Source organism: Artemia sp. Qi Xiang Cuo, chromosome 14, assembly GCF_049724085.1.
Source record: "Artemia sp. Qi Xiang Cuo chromosome 14, ASM4972408v1, whole genome shotgun sequence".
In the NCBI taxonomy this organism is placed as follows: Eukaryota; Metazoa; Arthropoda; class Branchiopoda; order Anostraca; family Artemiidae; genus Artemia; species Artemia sp. Qi Xiang Cuo.
In genome coordinates this window covers 49,004,452-49,026,858 of record NC_142807.1, presented here as the reverse complement: position 1 = coordinate 49,026,858, position 22,407 = coordinate 49,004,452, and the positions used below count along the sequence as shown (strand labels likewise).

The 22,407-nt window shown below is 34.2% G+C and overlaps 1 protein-coding gene across 1 annotated transcript in view; it reads left to right on the top strand.

Annotated features, from left to right (window-relative positions):
• The window catches only part of vari (MAGUK p55 subfamily member vari), a 43,564-nt gene that overhangs the window by 16,003 nt on the left and 5,154 nt on the right, over positions 1 to 22,407 (top strand). The window contains exons 3-6 of the mRNA XM_089099761.1: positions 341 to 439; positions 6,016 to 6,174; positions 10,430 to 10,640; positions 21,269 to 21,471. Of these exons, the coding sequence (XP_088955887.1) occupies positions 341 to 439; positions 6,016 to 6,174; positions 10,430 to 10,640; positions 21,269 to 21,471 (672 nt within the window). The remainder of the gene's footprint in view (positions 1 to 340; positions 440 to 6,015; positions 6,175 to 10,429; positions 10,641 to 21,268; positions 21,472 to 22,407) is intronic.

The window sequence follows — 22,407 nt, the reverse complement described above, 5'->3', positions numbered from 1 at the left end:
TCCCACTTCATAGAAAAATGGCTTAAAAATTTCATTTTATGAAAATAAATTGCAGATTTTTTCTACTTGCTTTATCATAAGCTCAGTTTTCGAGTTTTTGGATTTGTTTTTGAGGAAGAAGACTGGGAAGCACAACTTCAAAAACAACGAAAAATAGGCAAATCCCTATGAAAATATAATAAGTATTAGGTACAGTTGTAACTGTCCGAGATTTCGGAGGAGGGCTGGAATTGGGCCTATGGTCCTATCTCCATCTTGCCTACATTGCCTTTCTAGATCTAATAGATATATTCTTTGGCATCTGTTTATGATTTTTTTTTTAAATATTATATTCTTTTAGAGCTATATGAGAGCATTGTTTGACTACAATCCCAAAGATGATAAAATCCTGCCTTGTGCTGAAATTGGGTTGTGCTTTTCAAAGGGTGATGTCTTACAAGTAAGTGTTTACCTTTTTTGATATTTCTATAGTTTATACAGTATGATTCTTTAAGTGTTTAACAAAGTATATAGGCCCTATTATTTCAATAAATTTTCTTTTTTTCAGCTTTTACGCTCATTTGTTTTACTTTTTAGGTCATTGAATTGAGGAGATAAACAGCGTATATTATTTCCTTGTTTATTATTATTATCTGGAGATGGTGCCTGCACCAACTAAGGATTTTCTTGGCAATTTGAGTGAAATTGGTACCTGATGAGTAAAGGCACGGATAGATAGATAGATAGATTTATTTTCTATATATCAGTAAAGTAATTACATAACAATCTACAAATCCCCACAAAGGCTCCATGGCCTGTAGGAGGGGGATTATGAAAAGATCAAATAAACATTAAACATTTAAACGCTTAAGATTTAAACAATATAGACATAACATTAATATTTAAACATATAAACATAAGCATTTGAACATTTAACATGTGAAGCATTTGCTTGTTAAAAAAAAAAAAAAAAAAAAAAAAAAAAAAAAAAAAACAAGGAGAGTTCACTAAATAAGCTTTATCAAACTATTGGCATCAGGAAAAAATAAAGAAAATTAATCACATGGAAACAAGTATTTTCTTACTAGTCTTTTGAAGGTGCCAAACGAGTGGCATTCTCGAGCCAAATCGGGAAGGGTGTTCCATGTCAAATGACACGCAACAAGAGGATTAAAATCAGATCTTATTGTTGGTGTATGCGGAATTTGGATATTTAGAGAACTACGGAGTTGATACTTTGACCGATCAGATACAAAAGAAGATGTACACCTAAGGGACCTAGGAATATCACCATGGAGATGAAGAAAAGCGAAAGACACACAGGAAAGAACATAAAGTTTTTTAATATCAAGTAACGGTTTAGTTGCCGAACGGTTTACATTCTGGATAAGATTTATAGCTTTGTCATAATTATTCGAAAGCGGATGGAGAAAAGAAGGGAAAGTAGACTTCCATATTACTGAACAATAGGAAATATAAGAATGAACTAAGCTATGAAATAGGATTCTTAGAATAAGTTTTGGAAAGATATGTTTTAGTTTTCTTTGAATACTGAGGTTTCTGCATACCTTCATTTTAATCAAATCAATATGGTGTTTGAAAGATAAATTTTCATCTAGGAGGATACCTAGGAAGCGGACATGGCCATCCTTTGGTCTACTAATAAAGCCTTTGGATATATGAATTTCAGATAATTGAGGGCAAGCCTGGGATATACGAGAAAAAACTAAAAAACTAGTTTTAGAAACATTTAAGGCAAGAGAGTTAGCATCAAACAAAATTAAAACTCTCTCGAAGAGGTTCACTAACTTTGTACGAACCTCATCCTCTGTTCTCCCAGAAGTAATAAGGGTGGTATCATCGGCAAAAGTAACAAGAGAATCCGAGGCATGCAAACTATAATTATGGGTAAGGGAGACTGTTGGGTGACATAGACGACAGCAATAAAGAGGATTTTTATTTCTAACTGCAAAAATTAGGTCATTTATATAAATTAAAAACAGTGCCGGCCCTAAAACTGACCCTTGAGGGACCCCCTGGTCAACACTTGATGGTGAGCGAAAAAATGGATCAACAAAAATTATTCTACCAGACAAAAAAGACTTGAACCAATCAAACGCACTACCTCTTACGCCAAAATGAGAAAGTTTAAATAGAAGAACACTGGGTTAAAGAATCAAAGGCTTTACGTACATCCAGAAACAAAGCAGCAGGAATCGAATGGGAGTCTATGGCAGAGTGAAGATAATTCAGTAAAACTGCAGAAGCATGCTCAGTCGAATGATTTGCTCGAAAACCAAATTGAAAATCGTGAAAAAAATCTTTAGAAGTAATAAAATTATTAAATCGATAAATCACCTCCTTCTAAAAGATTTTGGTAAACACCGACCACCCATAACTGTGCAGACAATTTGCTTGAAAATTCCGGGTCCCCCCCCCCCTTATATAACATGATGACTCAAGCACTCTTGAGACTTCTCGGGAAAATACCATGCTGAAAGGAGAGGTTAATAAGTTTCGTTATGGCAGAAATAATGGAAGGAAGTATGAACTTATTTACTTTAATAGGAATATTATCAGGGCCAGACGACAAAGAATTTTTCAATCCCATAACAATTTTAGCAATTTCTTTCTCCGTCGCTGGTTCCAAAAACATTAACTTCATACAAGGTGGCCCAAGATAAGACCTGAAGTTGGATCCTGAAGGAGAAGAACTAACAGCCCAAGCGGTCCTTTTACCAATATTCGCAAAATATGAAGTAAATGCATCTTGAACATTCAGTTCACCTTCTATGATTTTGCCATCAAGATCCAACAAGGAAGGGGCTGACGGAGACTGAAAAGACGGCCTAAGCACAGAATTTATAACCTGCCAAGTTTTTCATATATCTTTACCACAATCTGAAAAACAATTAAAATAATATTGGGACTTGGCCTTTTGACACACAGAATTATAAATATTTATATAAATTTTAAGTCGCTGAAAGCAAATAGCTGTCATTGAAGGGCGAGCAGACTTAAAGGCCCTCCAGAAATTATTTTTTTTCCTACAATTCCTAAGGAGACCAGGGGTCATCCAAGGATTTAGAGGAAAAGCATTCTTAGACTTACGATTAGAAGGTGAAACAGAACAAATATCAAGAACAGCATCTTTAATAGACTCATAAAAAGTATCAAATAAATTACAAAAATCAGAATCTCTCTCAAAACCACCCCAAGAAATTTCTGCCAATCTTGACCTAAGAAGCATCAATTCCACTTCACCAAACCTAAAAGGCCTCTTACCAGACTCACAAGTCCTCTCAATAGTCGATTTATCAAAACAGTATCTAGAGTAAACAGGGAAATGATCGGAAATGTCGCTCACTAAAACACAATTTTGGATCAAGGTAGCCGTACAGAAAATATTGTCAATCAGAGATTTCGTACTCTCTGTTATGCGAGATGGGATACATACAGAAGGTAAAGTACCTGCGGCAAGCATGGACGACAGAAAATCCAAAGATACAGAAGACTTTATATCCATCAAGTTTATATTAAAATCTCCCATAATAATTAATTCAGTCGACTGCTGTAGGATGGTATCCAGTAGATCTTTAGGGGTGTGTAGAAACAGTGGAATAGAGCCACTAGGAGATCGATAAATAATACCAACAATTAAGTCCTTACCTCCACATTTAATATCTACGAAAAGTGACTCAAAGATACCTTCAATATTTCTGGATAAATCCATTCTAAGAGAATATGGGAGATTATTAGAAATATACAAAGCAAGACCACCTTTGGCCATCTTTTGTCGATTCAGTCGTTCCATTTTATAACCTTGCAAATCCAAAAGCATATCATTTTTAGAATCTAGAAAAGTCTCGCATAAACCAACAACGTCAGGTAGCCCATCAGAAACAATCTGTTTTAGATGGTCAATTAAATAACAAAGACCCTGAATATTCAACTGGAGCACTGAAAAATATCCATCCCGCTTGACAGCCTCCCTCGGGCTAGAAACAAATTTAATCATTTCCGAGTGGTTCATTATGGTCAAATGACTGTTAACAGGTCCGATAGAATTATTAATAATGCTTAAAACATCTAACAGGTTATTTTCAAGTTCAAAAAGTCATCCTACAACTGGGGGCGTTTCTAATTTGCCATTAAAAAAATACAACCTTTTTTATATATGGAATTAAAAAAAAAAATATACATGCACAAAAAAAAAAAAAAAAAAAAATCTAAGCACAATCCGCGAATGATCGAATCTTTCGTATCATTGATTGACCAGGTAGCTTTCTTTACTCCCAAAATTGTCTCATCGGAACTCCCGATCTGACGGAATTGTTTCGTCTGACAAACGTTTATCATACTCAAGATGGTGAATTAAAGGGGCCTTGTCTCGGCTGTGTAGTGCAGGGCTGAGCTCAAAACGCATCTTTGTACACCTAGATATATTGGATAATCTAAACGACCAAGTCGTCCGACGACATAGTAAGCCTTTGCTATTTGGCTACCCAGATCCGCTTCCACGGAACCGTCATTTGAAATCACGGAACTAAGATAGGTGAAATTAGAGACAACTTCCGTATAGGCTCCACAAATTGTAATAAAGTCTTGGGGTATAACCGAGCCAGTGGTTTCACTGCCATTATGTTTAGGTTTCCATTTTATTTTAAGCCCACCTTTTTGCTGCTTCTTTCTTTAGGACATTGAGGGCATCTGTCACTTGCTACGTGGAGTCAACACTGAGCGCCAGATCATCTGCAAATTTTGCGTTCATTAGGATGCGATCTCAATATTGGAGACCAAAAGGCAAGGAATCGGCTGTTCAAGTCATGACCTGATCCATGACACAATTGAATAATTCAGGGTGGGCAAAAAATGACGAATAATATAACAATTATTTTTTTTTTTTTTTAAAACCTCTCAGCACTTCGTAGGTTATGCAACTGATTTTACCTAATTGATGACAGGCTAAAAAATATGGCTGGATAGGACCAGCTCGGCCATCCTCTTTTTTTGTCTTTTCCTTTTTTCCCCTTTTATAAGTGTGTACTAGTTAAGAAATATTTGTAATAATATAACAATAGTCTATTGAAAAATAATAGAAATGCCTCGAATGGCACACTTCTTATTGTAGAGTAATTTTTCTTAATTTAGGCGTTGAATTGGAATGACCCTAATTGATGGTAATTTTAGAAAATTTATCTGGGCAGGACCAGCTGGGCCATCCTCTTTCTTTATCTTTTTTTCCTTATGTCATTTAATAAGTTTATCATAATAATCATAATGCCTTGAAAAATGAGGCAAATGTATCAAGTAGCACACTCCTTGTTCTGGAGTAATTAATTAGATATTGAATTGGCGTGGCTCTAATTGATGGTGACTAAAAAATGTGGCCAGACAAGGCTAGTTCGACCGTTTTCTTTCTTCGTTTTCTTTTTCTCCTTCTAAAGGTCCACTAAGCTGATCTCTGGAGAAAAAGAAGTAAATAGCTTTTTTTCGTTTTTAACTTCACTATTTACTTTTCTTTATTTATTGAAAAGTCAGGCAAATGTCTCATATGACAAAAATCTTGTTGTCAAGTAATTTTTATTGTTTTCTAAATTGAATCAGAGCGATCCTAATTGACGGCAAGCTATAAATTTGGCCAGACAGGACCAGTCGGAAGTCTTATTTCTTTGTCTTTTCTTTTTCTCCTATGAAAAGCTTATATAGTTGGTTTCTAGAGAAAAAAGAAGTAAATGGTCTTTTTTGTTTACTCTGTTACTCACTTTTTGTTGTCAGGTAATTTTTATTGTTTTGTATATTGAGTTAGGGTGGTCCTTTTTTGGCGGCAAGCTTAAAACTTCCCCGGACAGGACCAGTTGGACCGTCTTATTTCTTTTTCCCCTTTTGAAGTATATAAAGTTAGTCTCTGGAGAGAAAAGAAGAGGCTAATAGCTTCTTCTTACTCCACTTTTACATTTTTGTTAATGTATTGAAAAATCAGGCAAATGCCTCAATTGGAAGAATTGCGTTGTCAAATAATTTTTTTCACTTTAGATATTGAATCGGAGTGATCCGAATTGGTGGCAGGCTAAAAAAGTTGGTTGGGCAGGACCTGCTGGTTTAATTCCATCTCAAGAGCTTGAAGAAAGAAGGAAGGCTTTTGTGGCTCCCGATGCAGACTTTGTTCATAAAGTTGGTCTCTGTGGAACGAGGGTAATTCCCCCTTATTTTTAACTGCTGAAGGAAACTAAAGAAAATAGATGTGAACAGATAATTTTTTTAAGCTATGGAATTGAAATACAACACTATCTTTCAAATGTTTCGGTTCTTTCCTTTGACAATTGTCTTCGGAAAACATTAATTTAATATGACAATAACTGTATTTAGCGTCATTTAACGTCAACAAAAGAGTCATATTTTAGCAAGTTTAATAAATAGTTTGACTTACGAGAAATAAGGTTTTAGCAGTTTGAGTGACTAAGAAGAAATTATTGGACTCTTTAGCTGCTTAGTTTTGAGTTTGCTCCATTTATACAGGTTCTCTCTTGCTTATTTAACCATTTTAGTTTGACTCAAGCTGTGTTGAAGCTCCATCTCACAAATGGAGTCGAAATTATTTATAATTTTTTTTTTGGGGGGGGGGGGGGTATGCTGTATAGAAATATTTTTTCTCGTCTGCTTTTCTATTTTCTTTGTTTAATTGGTAAAAAGGCAGTTTGGGCCTCCAGAGTTATTAACTTTGATTTTTGTTCGTTCTCTTCTTTTATTCATTTATACTTGAATATGTCAGAAATGGTTATACTATATAAAGTACGAGTAGAAATTTAGTGAAGAGAAAAAGTGAGGATAAAGCAGATTCTTTTTTTTTTCATTTCTGTATTTTTACAGCTTTGCGTTGAAAAGAAAATATTTGTATATAAAAAAGGTCCTCAAAATTTATAACCTAGATTCCGTGAAGCAAAAAAAGGAGATCAAATTTAAAGAAATTCTCCCGTGCCGTGCCGAATTGGCATCCCCAATATCTTCTAGCAACCCTGACTCGGCTATGTTGTTATTACTGGAGCAAATTAGCATTAGTAATCATTGGACTAGTTGTGTTCGAAAGTTCGAAATTTTCTGCATTTCAAAAATGTTTGAAGTAGCTCCATAGCTACTCCAAGAAGCAGGGCTGTGGAGTCGTTTTAAGTTATAACCGACTCTGACTCCAGACACTTTCAATATACTGACTCCAGCTCTGTCTCCATTCAGCACAAATTTACTAAAACTTCGACTCCACAACCATGTTCTAAAGCTTCATTTAACTAGATTTTATGAGTTATAACTGACTCCAACTCCGGCTCCCACTCCATTTATCAAAAATTTACTAAAAATTTGACACCACGGCCGTGCCAAGAAGTAAAAAACTCATCCAAAGGGCAGAATAAATACACTGATATAATAAAATCAAGAGATTCAATCCAGATCATCAGCTCCGCTGATGGAATTTTTTTTTTCAAAGTCAGTTTCTTAGTGAGTTAATGCTTTTGACAGTGCCAGTTAAGAAAAATCGTGTTTCTTGTTTTACAAATTCTTTTTTATTTCATCTGTGGATGTTATGCAAAAAGGAGGTACTGATTCTCAATTTGGAAAGAGATATATAAACTACAGCTGAAAACAGTGAGATAATTGAAACTTAAAAGTTCAAGTTCTGTTTTCAACCATATTTCTTCACTGTCGTTCAAAAATTTGTCTAGAAACAGTTAATTTGTACTGTCACTTCATCCGTGTATCCTTAGGCTTGAAAGTTAAATAATCTCTGTCATTGTAAAATTCAGTATTCTCTATTAAACAAGTTCTTTTCTTTTACTTCCTTGTATAATTAACCATATTTTTCTTATACAAAAAAAAAACGAAAGTCTTGTTTCCTAGTCAAAATTTAGTACTGCCTTAAAAAAAATCCCTTTTACTGGAACTTGGAGGATAAGCAAAGATAGTTTGTTCTAGGGTTAGAAATCCACTTCAATACCCGTTCTTCTGGAATTCAGTATTTTTTGTTGGATAAGCTCCTCTTTTGTTTCTATTGCAATAAACAAAATCTTCCTATTTTCCGGGTATTTTTTTTTCTGGGGGGGGGGACAATATCAAAAATAGAAAGCATTGGCAAATATACAAAAACAACGAGAAAATGGAATACAAAATTGGGAGAATATCTAGGTTATGGAGGGGAAAGGGGTACTCTCTTATGTATGTTTCTGTACCCTAGAGTCCCACTGGCACTTAAATGATGTCGCTCTTTTTTTTGTCGATGTCGCTTTTTTTTGTGTGATGTCGCTCTTACGGCATCTTTCGATGCCGTATACAGCCGAAAAAAAAAAAAAAAAAAAAAAAAAAAAAAAAAAAAAGTCTGTGCATCAGACTAGTATAGATAAATCCTTGTTACAGCATTACAAAATTGGAACATGAAACTGTCGGTTTGGATATTTGAATATAAAACAGACGGATGGCAAATGGGTAGAAATTTTTTCTTTCATAATTTAAATTTTCGCAGAGATAGCTAATGTTACTTTCTCAGTGAATCCTTTTTACTAGCCTTTTTACTCTTGTCAGGGAAATTTCGCTGTGTGTTGCAAAATCGTGATAATGTACCACAAGCGAGGATTTCTGTTAAATAAATAATTCTTATACCTTTTAAAATAGCTTTACGGGGTTTGAAAGACTCTGTTGTTTTATTCTGTGTGTTTTTTCTTTACTTGGTGGTCATTCAAAAAGCGAGGAATCAAACAGTTCGTGGTAACGAACTGTAAGTAAGGAGCGACCCGGCTCAATAGTAACCGAAACTGTAGAAAACGACATTTTGATACCAATACATGCATCAAAGGAATCAGATTTTAATACTGATTTTAAATATATAAGTTTCATCAATTTTAGTCTTACCAATAACAAGTTACGTACCTGAGACAATTTGCCTGATTTTCGAAAAAAGAAGAAAAGACCCCCTAAAAGTTATAAAACTTCGACTAAAACCACATCATAAGATTCAGAGTGACAGAGAACACTACTTCAGATGTTTCAAGCTCCCATCTACAAAAATGTGGAATTTCGCATTTTTTGACTGATGAAAGATCACGGATGCATGTTGAATATCGTGGGAGGGCTCATTCGAACGGAGATTAAAAGTTCCAGTGCCCTTTTTAAGTGACAAAAAAATGGAGGGTAACTAGGCCCCCTCCCACGCTCATTTTTTCCCAAAATCACCCGATCAAAATTTTGAGATAGCCATTTTGTTCAGCATGGTCGAAAATATAATAGCTATGTCTTTCAGGATGACTCAATCCCCCAAAGTCCCCGGGGGAAGGGCTAAAAGTTATGAACTTTACCCAATATTAACATATAGTATTGGTTATTGGGAAGTATACAGACGTTTTCAGAGGGGATTTTTTCTGGTAGTGGGGGTGGGTGGGTCGGGGGTTATGTGGGAGGACCTTACCATGAAGGAAGTTTTCATGGGAGAAGGGACATTGCTATGAAGGGGGTGCCGGATTTACCAGCATTATTTAAATAAAGATCAGAAATTATATATAAAAAAACAAGTTTTTTAACTGAAAGTAGGGAGCAACATCAAAACTTAATACGACAGAAAACATTATGTATGTGATTGGGTTCATCCCCTAGTCAATACCTCGCTCTTAAGCCAAACATCATCTAGTTCTTTCATAAGAGCTATTTATTCTAATTAACGGCATTTGTGATTAAGGGGTCATTTTTAAAGAATTTGAACAAAATTCGAACTATAGCTTAAAGAGCAAGGTATTGACCAGGGGGTGAACCCTCTAATATACGTATTAAAAATATAAGAATATAGAGGTTCGTTACGTAAGTTAATTCGTAAGTTACGCATATTTATTATTAATAAAAACGTTCGTAAATAAAATTAAACAGGTTTCGAGAAAGCCATTTAACCAAATAAAAGTAAAATTAATATTCAATTTTTTTTTTTATTATTTGTTTACGATGATCCAAAATCAAAACATGTATTAAGTAAAAAACATTCAAAAATTAAATAAAAAAAAACAAGTTTTTTTTAAGTGAAAGTAAGGAACGACATTAAAACTTAAAACAAACAGAAATTATTTTGTTGATGAAAGGGGCTGTCCCCTTCTCAACACCTCGCTCTTTACGCTAAAGTTTGACTTTCTCACGACTCTATTTGTTTTAACAATAAAACATTTTAGCGTAAAGAGTCAGGCGTTGAGGAGGGGACAGCCCTTTCATATACGGAATAATTTCTGTTCGTTTTAAGTTTTAACGTCGTTCCTTACTTTCAGTTAAAAAAAACTTTTTTTTATTTAATTTGACTCAAGGGCCAGATGACGCTTTCTTTTTTATAGTTTTACTGAATCTCTTTTGTTTCTGTGTTGCTTTTTCTTCCTTTTTTTTCTAATTTGATTCATGACGTAAAATGTGTAAGCTAGCCTTTGTTTTTATATAGACCTCAAAAAAGAAGAAAAAAATTCTGTATAGGCTGAAACAAGCTGCCGACTTGGACAAAGCTGAATTGATACTATATGAGGAAGTTACGCGAATGCCACCCTTTCGAAGGAAAACCCTTGTTCTCATTGGCACAGAAGGTATTGGAAAAAGAACCATTAAAAACCGTTTGCTCAATAGCGATCCAGACAGGTTTGGAACGACAATGCCTTGTAAGTAAAGTTGTGGATTTTGTATATTTTCAAGCAGAAAATCTACAGTAGATTTTGTTTGGGAAATTCGGGAAAGTCTTGGCAAAGATTTATTTTAGTAAAAATAGACTGATTACCATTCATCATTATGGCCAAGATGAAGGGACTTATTTTTTTGTAGTTTTACAGATCGACAATAGCGTTTTTAAGGTTTTGCAAGAATTTTATTCTATTCTTTCCGGGTCTAAAATAGAAAAAAATATCTGCAAAAAAATAATAAATAAATAAAATAGTCAGCGTTTGAATATCGTGGCTTCACTTTGGTAAATAGTATATAAAATTATTTTTAGCAGTTTTTGAGCTATAGGTACATAAAACGTTTGATGTACCAATCCTGACTGGTCCCTCTACTAACTATAAGGGATTATGTATCTGTAACTGCATCCAATGAACAAGGTCTATTGTATAAAATATTTATCCCTTACTTAGTCATGACAAAACTGGGACATACATAGGTTTCTTCTTGGTACTCAGTATCAAACAAAGGACGCTGCGAAAAAAAAAAAATCAGAAGCTCATTTCCTAATTCGATTTTGAACTCATCAGTCCTGGGGGGGGGGAGTTCATAGTAATTTTTTTATGAAAGTTTTCGTATCACTGCGAAAACTACGAAACGTCTATTTCGGAGGGGGGGGGGTACTTTGTCGAGAAGCAGCGAACAGGCAAAATTTGCTATAAAAAATGGGATGCTCGTAAATCCCTCCCCCTCCCTCCTTATATACGTGCCTGACCTAGGGTACCATCGATATTTTAGCTTCTTCTTTTACTCTTTATTTTTTGCTTTGTAACTAAGCGGAAATTGTGAGCTAAAAGTATTCTTAAAAAATAAATAAGAAACAAAAAACAATTAACGAATTAATTTTCAAAATGTCAAAGTTTATTTGATATGTCAGAAACATGATTGGTAAAAATCTTGTTTCTTTAAAAAAAAAACAAAAAAAAAACTAAACTCTGCCAGTTGAGGTTAAACTTTCAAAACTACATCTGCAATTTTTGAGTGAATTAAAAAATATTTGGTGTTCTTATGGGTTTTATCACCAATATATTATTTCAAAGACTGGGAGTACTTTCCTGGTGTAAATAGCATTAATGCATATTTTGATACATCATCTGAACTGTTCATAGCCTATGTGACCAAGCCTATATGACAAAGAGGGATAAAACTAAAAGAAAGGTTCGTTTCTGGTCGAACAAAAATTTAATTTCCCGGCTGTTTGTTTATATTGAATTGGCTTCTAAAAAGACTATTTAGCGTTCAGTGGTAAAATTTTTTTTGAATTTTTAAGTATTAATTTTTGTTTTTAAGAAATGTCCTTGTTATTATATGAAAATGTAAGTGAGAAGGGTGCTTTGAAGCTAAAATATCCAAAAATGTAAGAAGTGGAACTGGTCAGGTTGGTCTTTAAAACAGAAAGATAGTGCAAGATGATTTGGAAACTACATGTAAGCAGAGGATTAAACTCTGAATAGATTGGGGTGAAGGTGGAAGATAGGGATTCATCAGACACGCGAGAATAAATCATCAGTCTTAAGCTGATCCTCCGTTTTATTTTGGCGAATGATATCTGGGCTTTTACTTGAGGTATGGGGGAGTAGACTAAAACGTCTGCAATTTAGGGATGAGGGATCAAAAATCTTTTGTATGTGAATGGGTCATCTTTATCCCTTCCTCCTATCTCTTCCTCTATCTTCCTCATCTTCCTCTATTTTTATCTTCTTCTTCCTCTATCTCCTCCATCTTCCTCTCTCTTCCTCTATCTCCTATCTCTTCCTCTATGAATGAGTAATGTGTCTTTGACTAAATTGATTTTAGTAACTTACTTTTCTGTTAAGAAATGAAATTGTTAGAATAGTTTTTAGCTTGCTAAACTTGTGTATATGTTACGGTCGTTTTGATTTTTTCAGGGTAGTGTATGTAATCAAACAATTTATAAGATTTATACTTGTCTACAACAATCTAGGATAATTTACTACATTTCCCAGTCATAGAAAGAAGTGTCTCCGAGCTCTCTGATATTCAAGTCTCAATTGATGAAAACGGCATGTATGATGGTTATTAAGATCCCTCAGAGGATCCTAATTGGGGGAAAAGGTGACATATTAAAAACTAGAGGGATCTAAGCCAGCTATTAAAAAAAAACCCACTGAAAAACGCCTCAAACATTAAATTAAAAATACCGCGATTATAGGATGGAAGATACAGTTAGAGTTCAAGTCCAGGATGTTGACAGAGCTCCCACCGAATGAAAAAATGTTTTGGCATCTCTTCTTGAAAAGCAGATAAAACCTTTTTAAATTAGCCTCGATGTATAGAATTTTAATCAACTTTATGCTAGGAACCAAAATTTACAATATATAATGAAGAGTTTACCTACGTCGAAGACACACCTCAGCCAGAGATTTTAATTTGATGGTTTGCAAGAATATAATACAAGTCTAGAGCTAATGCTGTAGTTGATATGGCTATAAAAGTGGCACGTGCAACTGCCATAAAGACATAAAGCTACATGACTCGAAACGTCACCAAAGTCGAAGCTTCTCTAGCAAATAAAAATTGTAGGATTTTACACTTTGTGCATATGTATTTGTAAGCACATAGGTGCTGCGTATATGAATAAAATAAATTGAATGAAAATTTTGAATTATGGAAAAACAAATTATCTAATTGTCTACTTGATTTCCAGCATTATTCATAATGCCCGGTCAATGTAATATTTTTTATATAATAATGCCCAATTATATATATATATATATATATATATATATATATATATATATATATATATATATATATATATATATATATATATATATATTTATATATGTATATATATGTATATACATATATAAATATATGAGGGATCAAAAATCTTTTGTATGTGAATGGGTCATCTTTATCCCTTCCTCCTAATTATATATATATATATATATATATATATATTATATATATTTATATATATTTATATATGTATATATATGTATATACATATATAAATATATGAGGGATCAAAAATCTTTTGTATGTGAATGGGTCATCTTTATCCCTTCCTCCTAATTATATATATATATATATATATATATATATATATATATATATATATATATATATATATATATTTATATATATTTATATATTTATATATATTTATATATATTTATATATGTATATATATGTATATACATATATAAATATATGAGGGATCAAAAATCTTTTGTATGCGAATGGGTCATCTTTATCCCTTCCTCCTATCTCTTCCTCATCTTCCTCTATTTTTATCTTCTTCTTCCTCTATCTCCTCCATCTTCCTCTATCTCCTATCTCTTCCTATATGAATGAGTAATGTGTCTTTGACTAAATTGATTTTAGTAACTTACTTTTCTGTTAAGAAATGAAATTGTTAGAATAGTTTTTAGCTTGCTAAACTTGTGTATATGTTACGGTCGTGTTGTTTTTTTAAGGGTAGTGTATTTAATAAAAAAAATTATAATATTTATACTTGTCTACAACAATCTAGGATAATTTACTACATTTCCCAGTCATAGAAAGAAGTGTCTCCGAGCTCTCTGATATTCAAGTCTCAATTGATGAAAACGGCATGTATGATGGTTATTAAGATCCCTCAGAGGATCCTAATTGGGGGAAAAGGTGACATATTAAAAACTAGAGGGATCTAAGCCAGCTATTTAAAAAAAAACACTGAAAAACGCCTCAAACATTAAATTCAAAATACCGCGCTTATAGGATGGAAGATACAGTTAGAGTTCAAGTCCAGGATGTTGACAGAGCTCCCACCGAATGAAAAAATGTTTTGGCATCTCTTCTTGAAAAGCAGATAAAACCTTTTTAAATTAGCCTCGATGTATAGAATTTTAATCAACTTTATGCTAGGAACCAAAATTTACAATATATAATGAAGAGTTTACCTACGTCGAAGACACACCTCAGCCAGAGATTTCAATTTGATAGTTTGCAAGAATATAATACAAGTCTAGAGCTAATGCTGTAGTTGATTTGGCTATAAAAGTGGCACGTGCAAACTGCCATAAAGACATGAAGCTACATGACTTGAAACGTCATCAAAGTCGAAGCTTCTCTAGCAAATAAAAATTGTAGGATTTTACACTTTGTGCATATATAATATATATATATATATATATATATATATATATATATATATATATATATATATATATATATATATATATATATATATATTTATATATATATATTTATATATGTATATATATGTATATATATATGTATGTATATATATATATATATATATATATATATATATATATATATATATATATATATATATATATATATATATATATATATATACTACTACTACTACTACTACTAATAGCTCACCGCATCACCAAGCCGCCTGAGGCCAACACAGCTACGCACGCTGCTCCTCCACCCCAATCTATTCAAAGCCTCCCTTTTTACACCCGCCCATGAAGTTCCCATTTCCTTTAAATCTTTCTTTATGACGTCCTCCCACCCCAGACGGGGACGACCTGCTTTCCGTTTAGCCCTAGATGGTTGGCCGAAAAGAACAATCTTTGGCATTCTGTCATCCTTCATCCGCACAACGTGCCCTAGCCACCTCAACCTTTCTTTTATTATAGCCCTAGAGAGCGGTATTGAACCCCCTTTTTCCTACAGCCTATTGTTAGACATACGGTCAGTCAGCCAGGTACCCAAAACAATCCTTAAGCAATTTCTCTGGAAAACAACTAGCAAATCTTAAACCGCTTCTTCGAGAGCCCATTCTTTAGAGCCATATTTGACCTCCTGTCATAACCATAGCTGCTAATATTCTACTCTTGGTTTGCAGACTTATCTTCCTATTCTTCCAGACTTTTTTTTAACTGGGAAAAAACACCCTGAGCCTTGGTTATTCTATATTTAACATCTTCACTGCTCCCACCATCTTTACTAATAACACTACCAAGGTAGGTGAAGCTGCCCACCTGATTAACCTTTCCATTACCCAACATCACTTTTTCATCTTCACTTATTCCTAGCCTTTGTGAATTATTCTGCTTAGGATTAATTTTCTACCAAATTCTAGCACCCTGAACTCGCAAAACCTCTAAAACCTTATTCATTTTGCTCACATTTTCATCTAGGATGCTTAAATCATCAGCATAATCCAAGTCCAGGACACTTTTTCCTCCCCATTTGATTCCGTGGTCTCCCATTGCCTTTCCTGTGCTCCTTAAAACAAAGTCCATCAAAATAATCCATACAAAAGGGGGAAAGAACACAACCCTGCTTAACTCCTGATTTAATACAAATTCAGCTGCTAACGTCATTTCCTTCCTTAACCGCAGCACTATTGTTCTCATACACAGCACTAATCACTTTAATGTATTTCCTTGGTTTACCATACAAGGATAAAACCTTTGCCAAAGCTCTTCTATCAACAGAATCGAACGCTAGCTTATAATGTATGAAACTGTGAAACAAAGATGTTTGAAAACTCAGGCACTTCTCAATTATCAACCTAAGAATGAAACTTTGATAGACGCATCCTCTACCTTTTCTAAAACCCCACTGTTATTCTCTTGAAACTGTCTGCGGCATCTCTCAGTGTAAAAAATTTCATCTTACTAAGTAATTTACCATCTACAGAAACCAGACTAATCCCTCGATGAGTACCACACTCACTTTTATCACCTTTCTTATAGAGTCCCTTAATGTGGGTTTTTTCTAATATCATTTTGTACTTCCCCTTCTTCGAAAATCGTATTCATAATCTACTGTAACATATTTGTAACCTCAGAGTCACAATGTCTAAGGAAATTATTTACAACTCTATTAGAATCTGGAGCCTTGTTATTTTTCAATTCTTTTAGTACTGTTGCCATTTCCTCCTCACAAAACAAATCTTCCTTTACATCCAAGGTATCACAAACTTTTTCATTTTCCTCTATATCTTTTCCTGGAACTCTATCTTGGTTAAGCAGGTCCTCAAAATGTTCGGCCCATCTCTCTTTAGTTTTTTTCTTATCGCTAATTGCGACCCCAGTCCTATCTTTAACTAGGCCAAGTCCGGATTGACTACTCCCTCTCAATTTATGGACGTACCAGTACAATATTTTACTATTATGCCGTCTTGCTGCATCTTCCAGATCCTTGGCAATTTTATCCATGGCCTCTACTTCGCATCTCCTTAGTTCATATTTTAATGCTTTCTCCACTTTCTCTCCATTTCTTTTGTTTTCATATGATCTATCAATCAGATAATTCTTGTACAAGTCCTTTCTCCTTTCTATTAAACATAAAGCATTTTCACTAATATTCTTGGCTGCAGTTCTAGCTTTCTTCCCTAATACACCTTCAGCAACTTCACAAATTATTTTTCTAAAATTATTCCAACATTATCTAATTTTAGACTCTCAAGTTTAGCATTCAACTGTTCCTGGAAAGTTTCTCAAGAATTTTCATTGGAGTCTACCTGGGGTCTACCAGCATCATCGTTCCCGGGGAGCTAGTTTTCCTTCCGAAGTTTCAGTTTTAAATCAACCCTTGACACTACTAGATGGTGATCTTTGCTTTTAACATCACTAACAGCATTCCTATATACCCTAGTATTTTGTATTGATCCTACCAGACTTCGGTTTATTATAACATAATCAATAAGGTTTGCAGTCTCAGTATCAAATGAATACATGTTAACTTATGAGCCATTTTATGACTGAACACCATATTGGTTTTTACTAGATTGTTATATCTTCAAAATTGCAAAAGTCTGTATCCATTACTCTTTTCTTTTCTTAGATCAAATTTACCTAAGCTGGGATACCATCTATCCCTATTTCTACCGACCAGGGCGTTAAAATCTCCCAGTAATAACATCATATTTATACCTGGGACCCTGTCTATTTGTTTCTGTAACTGTAAGTAAAATTCAGCTGAGTCACTAGTATCTCCGTCAGTCAGTTCTACAGGAGCGTATACTACTATAACTGATACCCTGAAGTTTTTAGTCGTATAATGAGCAATTAGTATTCTATTTTTAATACCTTCCCAGCCTAAACAAGACTTAGCAGCTTCCTTATTCATCATGAGCCCGACTCCTTGTCTGTGTACCCAATCCTTCCTGCCTGAAGAAACAAATTCTATATAACGTAATTTCAAGCTTCCTACCCCTGGGATATGATTTTCTGAAATTCTTAATAAATCCAGTTCGAATCGTCTGAATTCATCAGTCAAAATGTCGATACGATAGTCATTTTTTAATGTCGTAACATTCCAAGTTCCAATTTCCATGTTCTTTAAATCACTGAAATTATTTTTGTCTCAGGAAGAGCAATGATCCCGGATACCAGTGCAGGACAGGGATCACATATTTTCTCAAGTCTACACCGAAGTGCTTAAGCCGGCTTAGAACCGGACAACAAGAAGTCCCTGGGACCTCCATGAATGGAGGCTTTGTACAATCCTGGGCCCATCTTGGTCACAACATGGTTTTCAGCACTTGGCGATGCTCTTCTATCAACAAGAGTCGAAATCCTGCACAGATAGTCTCAAGCTTACTACCTCTGACTCATTATATGTTCATGCTTATAAATATTAGGCTACTATTAGGAGGCAACCCATAATAGATAAATTAGCTAGGAAGAGGTTTTTCAGCCCAAAGACGCCCATCAAAACATACCAAGCCTAGAAAAATTGTCCATTTGTCAGAATCCCGTGCGAATGCTGTGTCGTTTACTAGCCTATTTCCTCGAGGGGCGCCACTCCTCAAGTGGGAATAGAGTTGACCGCAAGGTCCCCAGTCTTGCAGGTACCCCGAAAGCGTCGAGGCAGCCCTTTGCAGAGACCGTAGTCCATAGATCTGGATCTTACGCCATGCCACAGCTGTCTTCCTATAGAGGATCCTCCCGCGATGGTGTTCTGCATCACCATGCAATTTAACCCATTACTGGGAGAAGGTTTGCAACTCATGGGACTTGTGGACAAACCAGTGGGTCCTTTTGAATGTACATTTGAAGGGCCTTCTTCCTCCGCCTGTATTTATGACCAAAGGTGAGGGTTCCCCAGTTTCTATTATAGACCCCCAGGGACAAGGTCCCCCCCTTGGTCCATGCCTCCTATGTAGGTACCCTAAAAATCTGTAGGGCTTTCCCCTATTACCTCCTGAGGACACTCTGAATGGCCTGGGGGAGACAAGGAACATAAAAATAAGACTAATTAAAAATGTTATGTTTCCTTTAAACATGGAAAATGGTATAGTCTTCTGTATGACTTTTTAAACATCAAATTATTATAGGGAAGTATGAACAAAGTTATAGAGAAGACTTTTTGGTTTTATTTTATTTCTCTTTTTGTTTTTTACAGACAGTTATATGTTATTTAAGAACACTGAATGTATTAAGTTTGGATGCCTCAACGAAATTTTTTGTGAATTTGTCTTCTTTTTTTTATAGATGTACTGTAAATACAAAAAAAAAAATGTAATACCTCCAACGTAAATAAAAGAAAATCAAAACTAAGGGGGATTTGTTCGCCAAAATTGTTTTTACCAACTGTAAATTTCATCCATGTTTCTTCTACTTACCTGATGGTCTATTTCACCCCCTATTGAAAACAAAAAATCAGCTTACAAAAAAGATACCTTTTTAATTACGATTAAGATTTAAACTACATAATGAATATAAAGATGATTAAAAATGAATAATTTGCACGATTATTATTACCGCTATCTTCAAAAAGGGCTCATTTGATTGGAAATTGAGATGGCTAGTCCCCTTTTTGATAGTCGAGAGTGATTGGAAGGCAACTAACACCCCTTCCACGCCCACCATTTATCCAAACACATCGAATCAAAATTTTGAGATAGCCATTTTGCTCTAAGTAGTAGAGGTCCGGAAATTATATCTTTGAGGATGACACTCAGGAGAATGGATGTAAGTTATGCCCAGGGGGCTTATAAGGTTTTTATTGAAAGCTTTGTCGTAGAAACTTGAAAAAGGGCTCACTTGATTGGAAATTTAAAGGGCTAGTGTCCTTTTTAATAGTCGAAAGTGGTTTGAACCAAATTTAACCTAACCTAATCTAACTTTACCATCATAGGCTGCATAAGACTGAAAAGCTGACTCGCAAAGATGATTGAATCGAAGCAGAGAAAACAAAATTTCGAACATTCACCGGTGAATGTTGACATTAACTAGATTTCGGACATTCATCTTAACATATATATATATATATATATATATATATATATATATATATATATATATATATATATATATATATATATATGCGTGTTTGTTACCGGGTTAACATCGACATTCACCGGTGAATGTCGGCATTTACCAATTTCGGACATTTGCGGTAACACACACACACACACACACATATATATATATATATATATATATATATATATATATATATATATATATATATATATATATATATATATATATATATATATATATATATATATATATATATATATATATATATATATATATATATATATATATATATGCGTGTTTGTTACCGGGTTAACATCGACATTCACCGGTGAATTTCGGCATTTACCAATTTCGGACATTTGCGGTAACACACACACACACACATATATATATATATATATATATATATATATATATATATATATATATATATATATATATATATATATATATATATATATATATATATATATAGCCCTTAACGTTGTGCTCCTTCTGAGTCTATACATGCTCTCTAACGTTCCTGCCAATTTTAAAAACACCTCTGGAAATCATTTTTAGAAACTCTTCGTGGCTGCTCTGTCGCATTTTATTTTATTTCATCTACATCTTGAAAACTTTTGCCCTTGAGCGTCATTTTTATCTTTGGGAACAAAAACTAGGATATCATATTTAGGCAAAACTGCTGGTGCATTATTGTGATGCAGTTTCCACCTACCAGACTCTTAAACTCCGCTGTTTTTCTTCGTAAAGCGTCTCGTAAATGGCGAATAACATCAGTATAGTACTTTTTTATGGACTGGCCTTTCAGAGCATACTCATGATGAACAACACCTTGGCAGTCGAAAGAAACAGTCAACATAACTTTCACTTGACGAGTTTTTTTGGGTTGTGGTGAATCCGGTGTCTTCCGCTGCGAAAATTTTACCATTGTTTCTGGATCGTAGCCATATACCCAAGTATCGTCACCACTTATAATTGATTGAAAAAAAAAAAATCCTCATATTCAGAGCGCTCTTGCCAATCAGTGGCGATCTGTTTTCGGTGTTCTTTTTGTTCATCTGAGAGCAGTTTTGAAACAAATTCCGACAAACTTTACTTAATCCCACCTAGAAGCCGACCGAGACAATTTTAATCTAATCTATGTCTAATATATTTTCCCAACACATAAAGTTAGATTAATAGAGCACGTATAAGTTCATACTCAAACCGGTCTGGGCCTAACTCTGCTTTAAATAGGTCTGTGACATGCTCATAATAGGCTAATACCGTTAAGGAAAAAAAATCCCTTCGATGTGGTCTTTTTTAAATATATTCGAAAAGCAGGTTATAAATTTTATAGAAAATGCTTTTATTTTGTTATATAGATACCTCACGACCAATGAGAGAGCTTGAAGAGCAAGGAATGGGATATTGGTTTACTACTAAAGAAGACATGGAAACAGAAATTCAAAATAACGAATTTCTTGAATATGGTGAATATAACGGCCATCTTTATGGGACCAAACTGGATTCGATACGGGATGTTATACGGAACGGGAAAATGTGCATTATTGATTGCAGCCCTACTGTAAGTGTGAAATGTATTACTTCCGTTAAAACTATTGTTTAAAAGCTATCAAATGTTCAGCTCGGCTATTTAAAAGTTAAATTAATTCCCTGCAAAAATACGACACATCCTTTTTTGGTAATAGGACTTGCTGTATCGATTTGTAATGTCTTCCAAATCGCTAGATATCTGCTTTTTTCTCTATACCTGGTAAAAAATACACTACTTACTATCAGTTCGTATTGTAGCTTCAAACTGTAATGGCTAAATCTTGTTTATATGCCGAATATTTGTGTTGATTTTAAACAGCTAGCAAATGGGTTTTGGACATCCAGTAGGAATCAATGAATTCAATGAATCAGTAGGAATCCAGTAGGAATCAATTGGAATCAATGAAAAAGAAATCTACCAAGATGATTGGGCAATAATCCCAATCATCATGGTAGATTTCTTTTTCATTGATTCCAACCTGGTTCTTATTTAGTTTCTGTTCTGTCGCTGGAAGGTAAACTTCGAAAAGCTCGACTTTCATTGCTTTCTGTTTCTTTTCTTTCTTTTTTGCTTAGCGCTGAGTAAGAATCATTGGATTACCTAGTTGAAATATTTGCTTATATTTTCGTCTCCATGTTTTGCCACTGGCTGACAAAATCCTCGTTTTTTCACCTTTTTTTATTTTATTTTTCATTTTTTTTTTCTCTGAGTTTCATTTGTTTTGCTGTATCGATTTGTAAAGTCTGTCATATCGCTAGATATGTTCTTTTTCTATATGTCTTTTCAAACTGCAATGGCTAAAGACTATTATTTTGCTGGAAATTTGTTTTGATTTTGGACAGCCAGCATGTGGCCTGGTCGGTGACATCGATGTTATATAAATATTAATTTGGACAACAAAAAGGAAAAAAAGACTTGCCAGGGCTAGTCGTTATCGTTAGATAACAGCACCGTGGAACCTGGTAT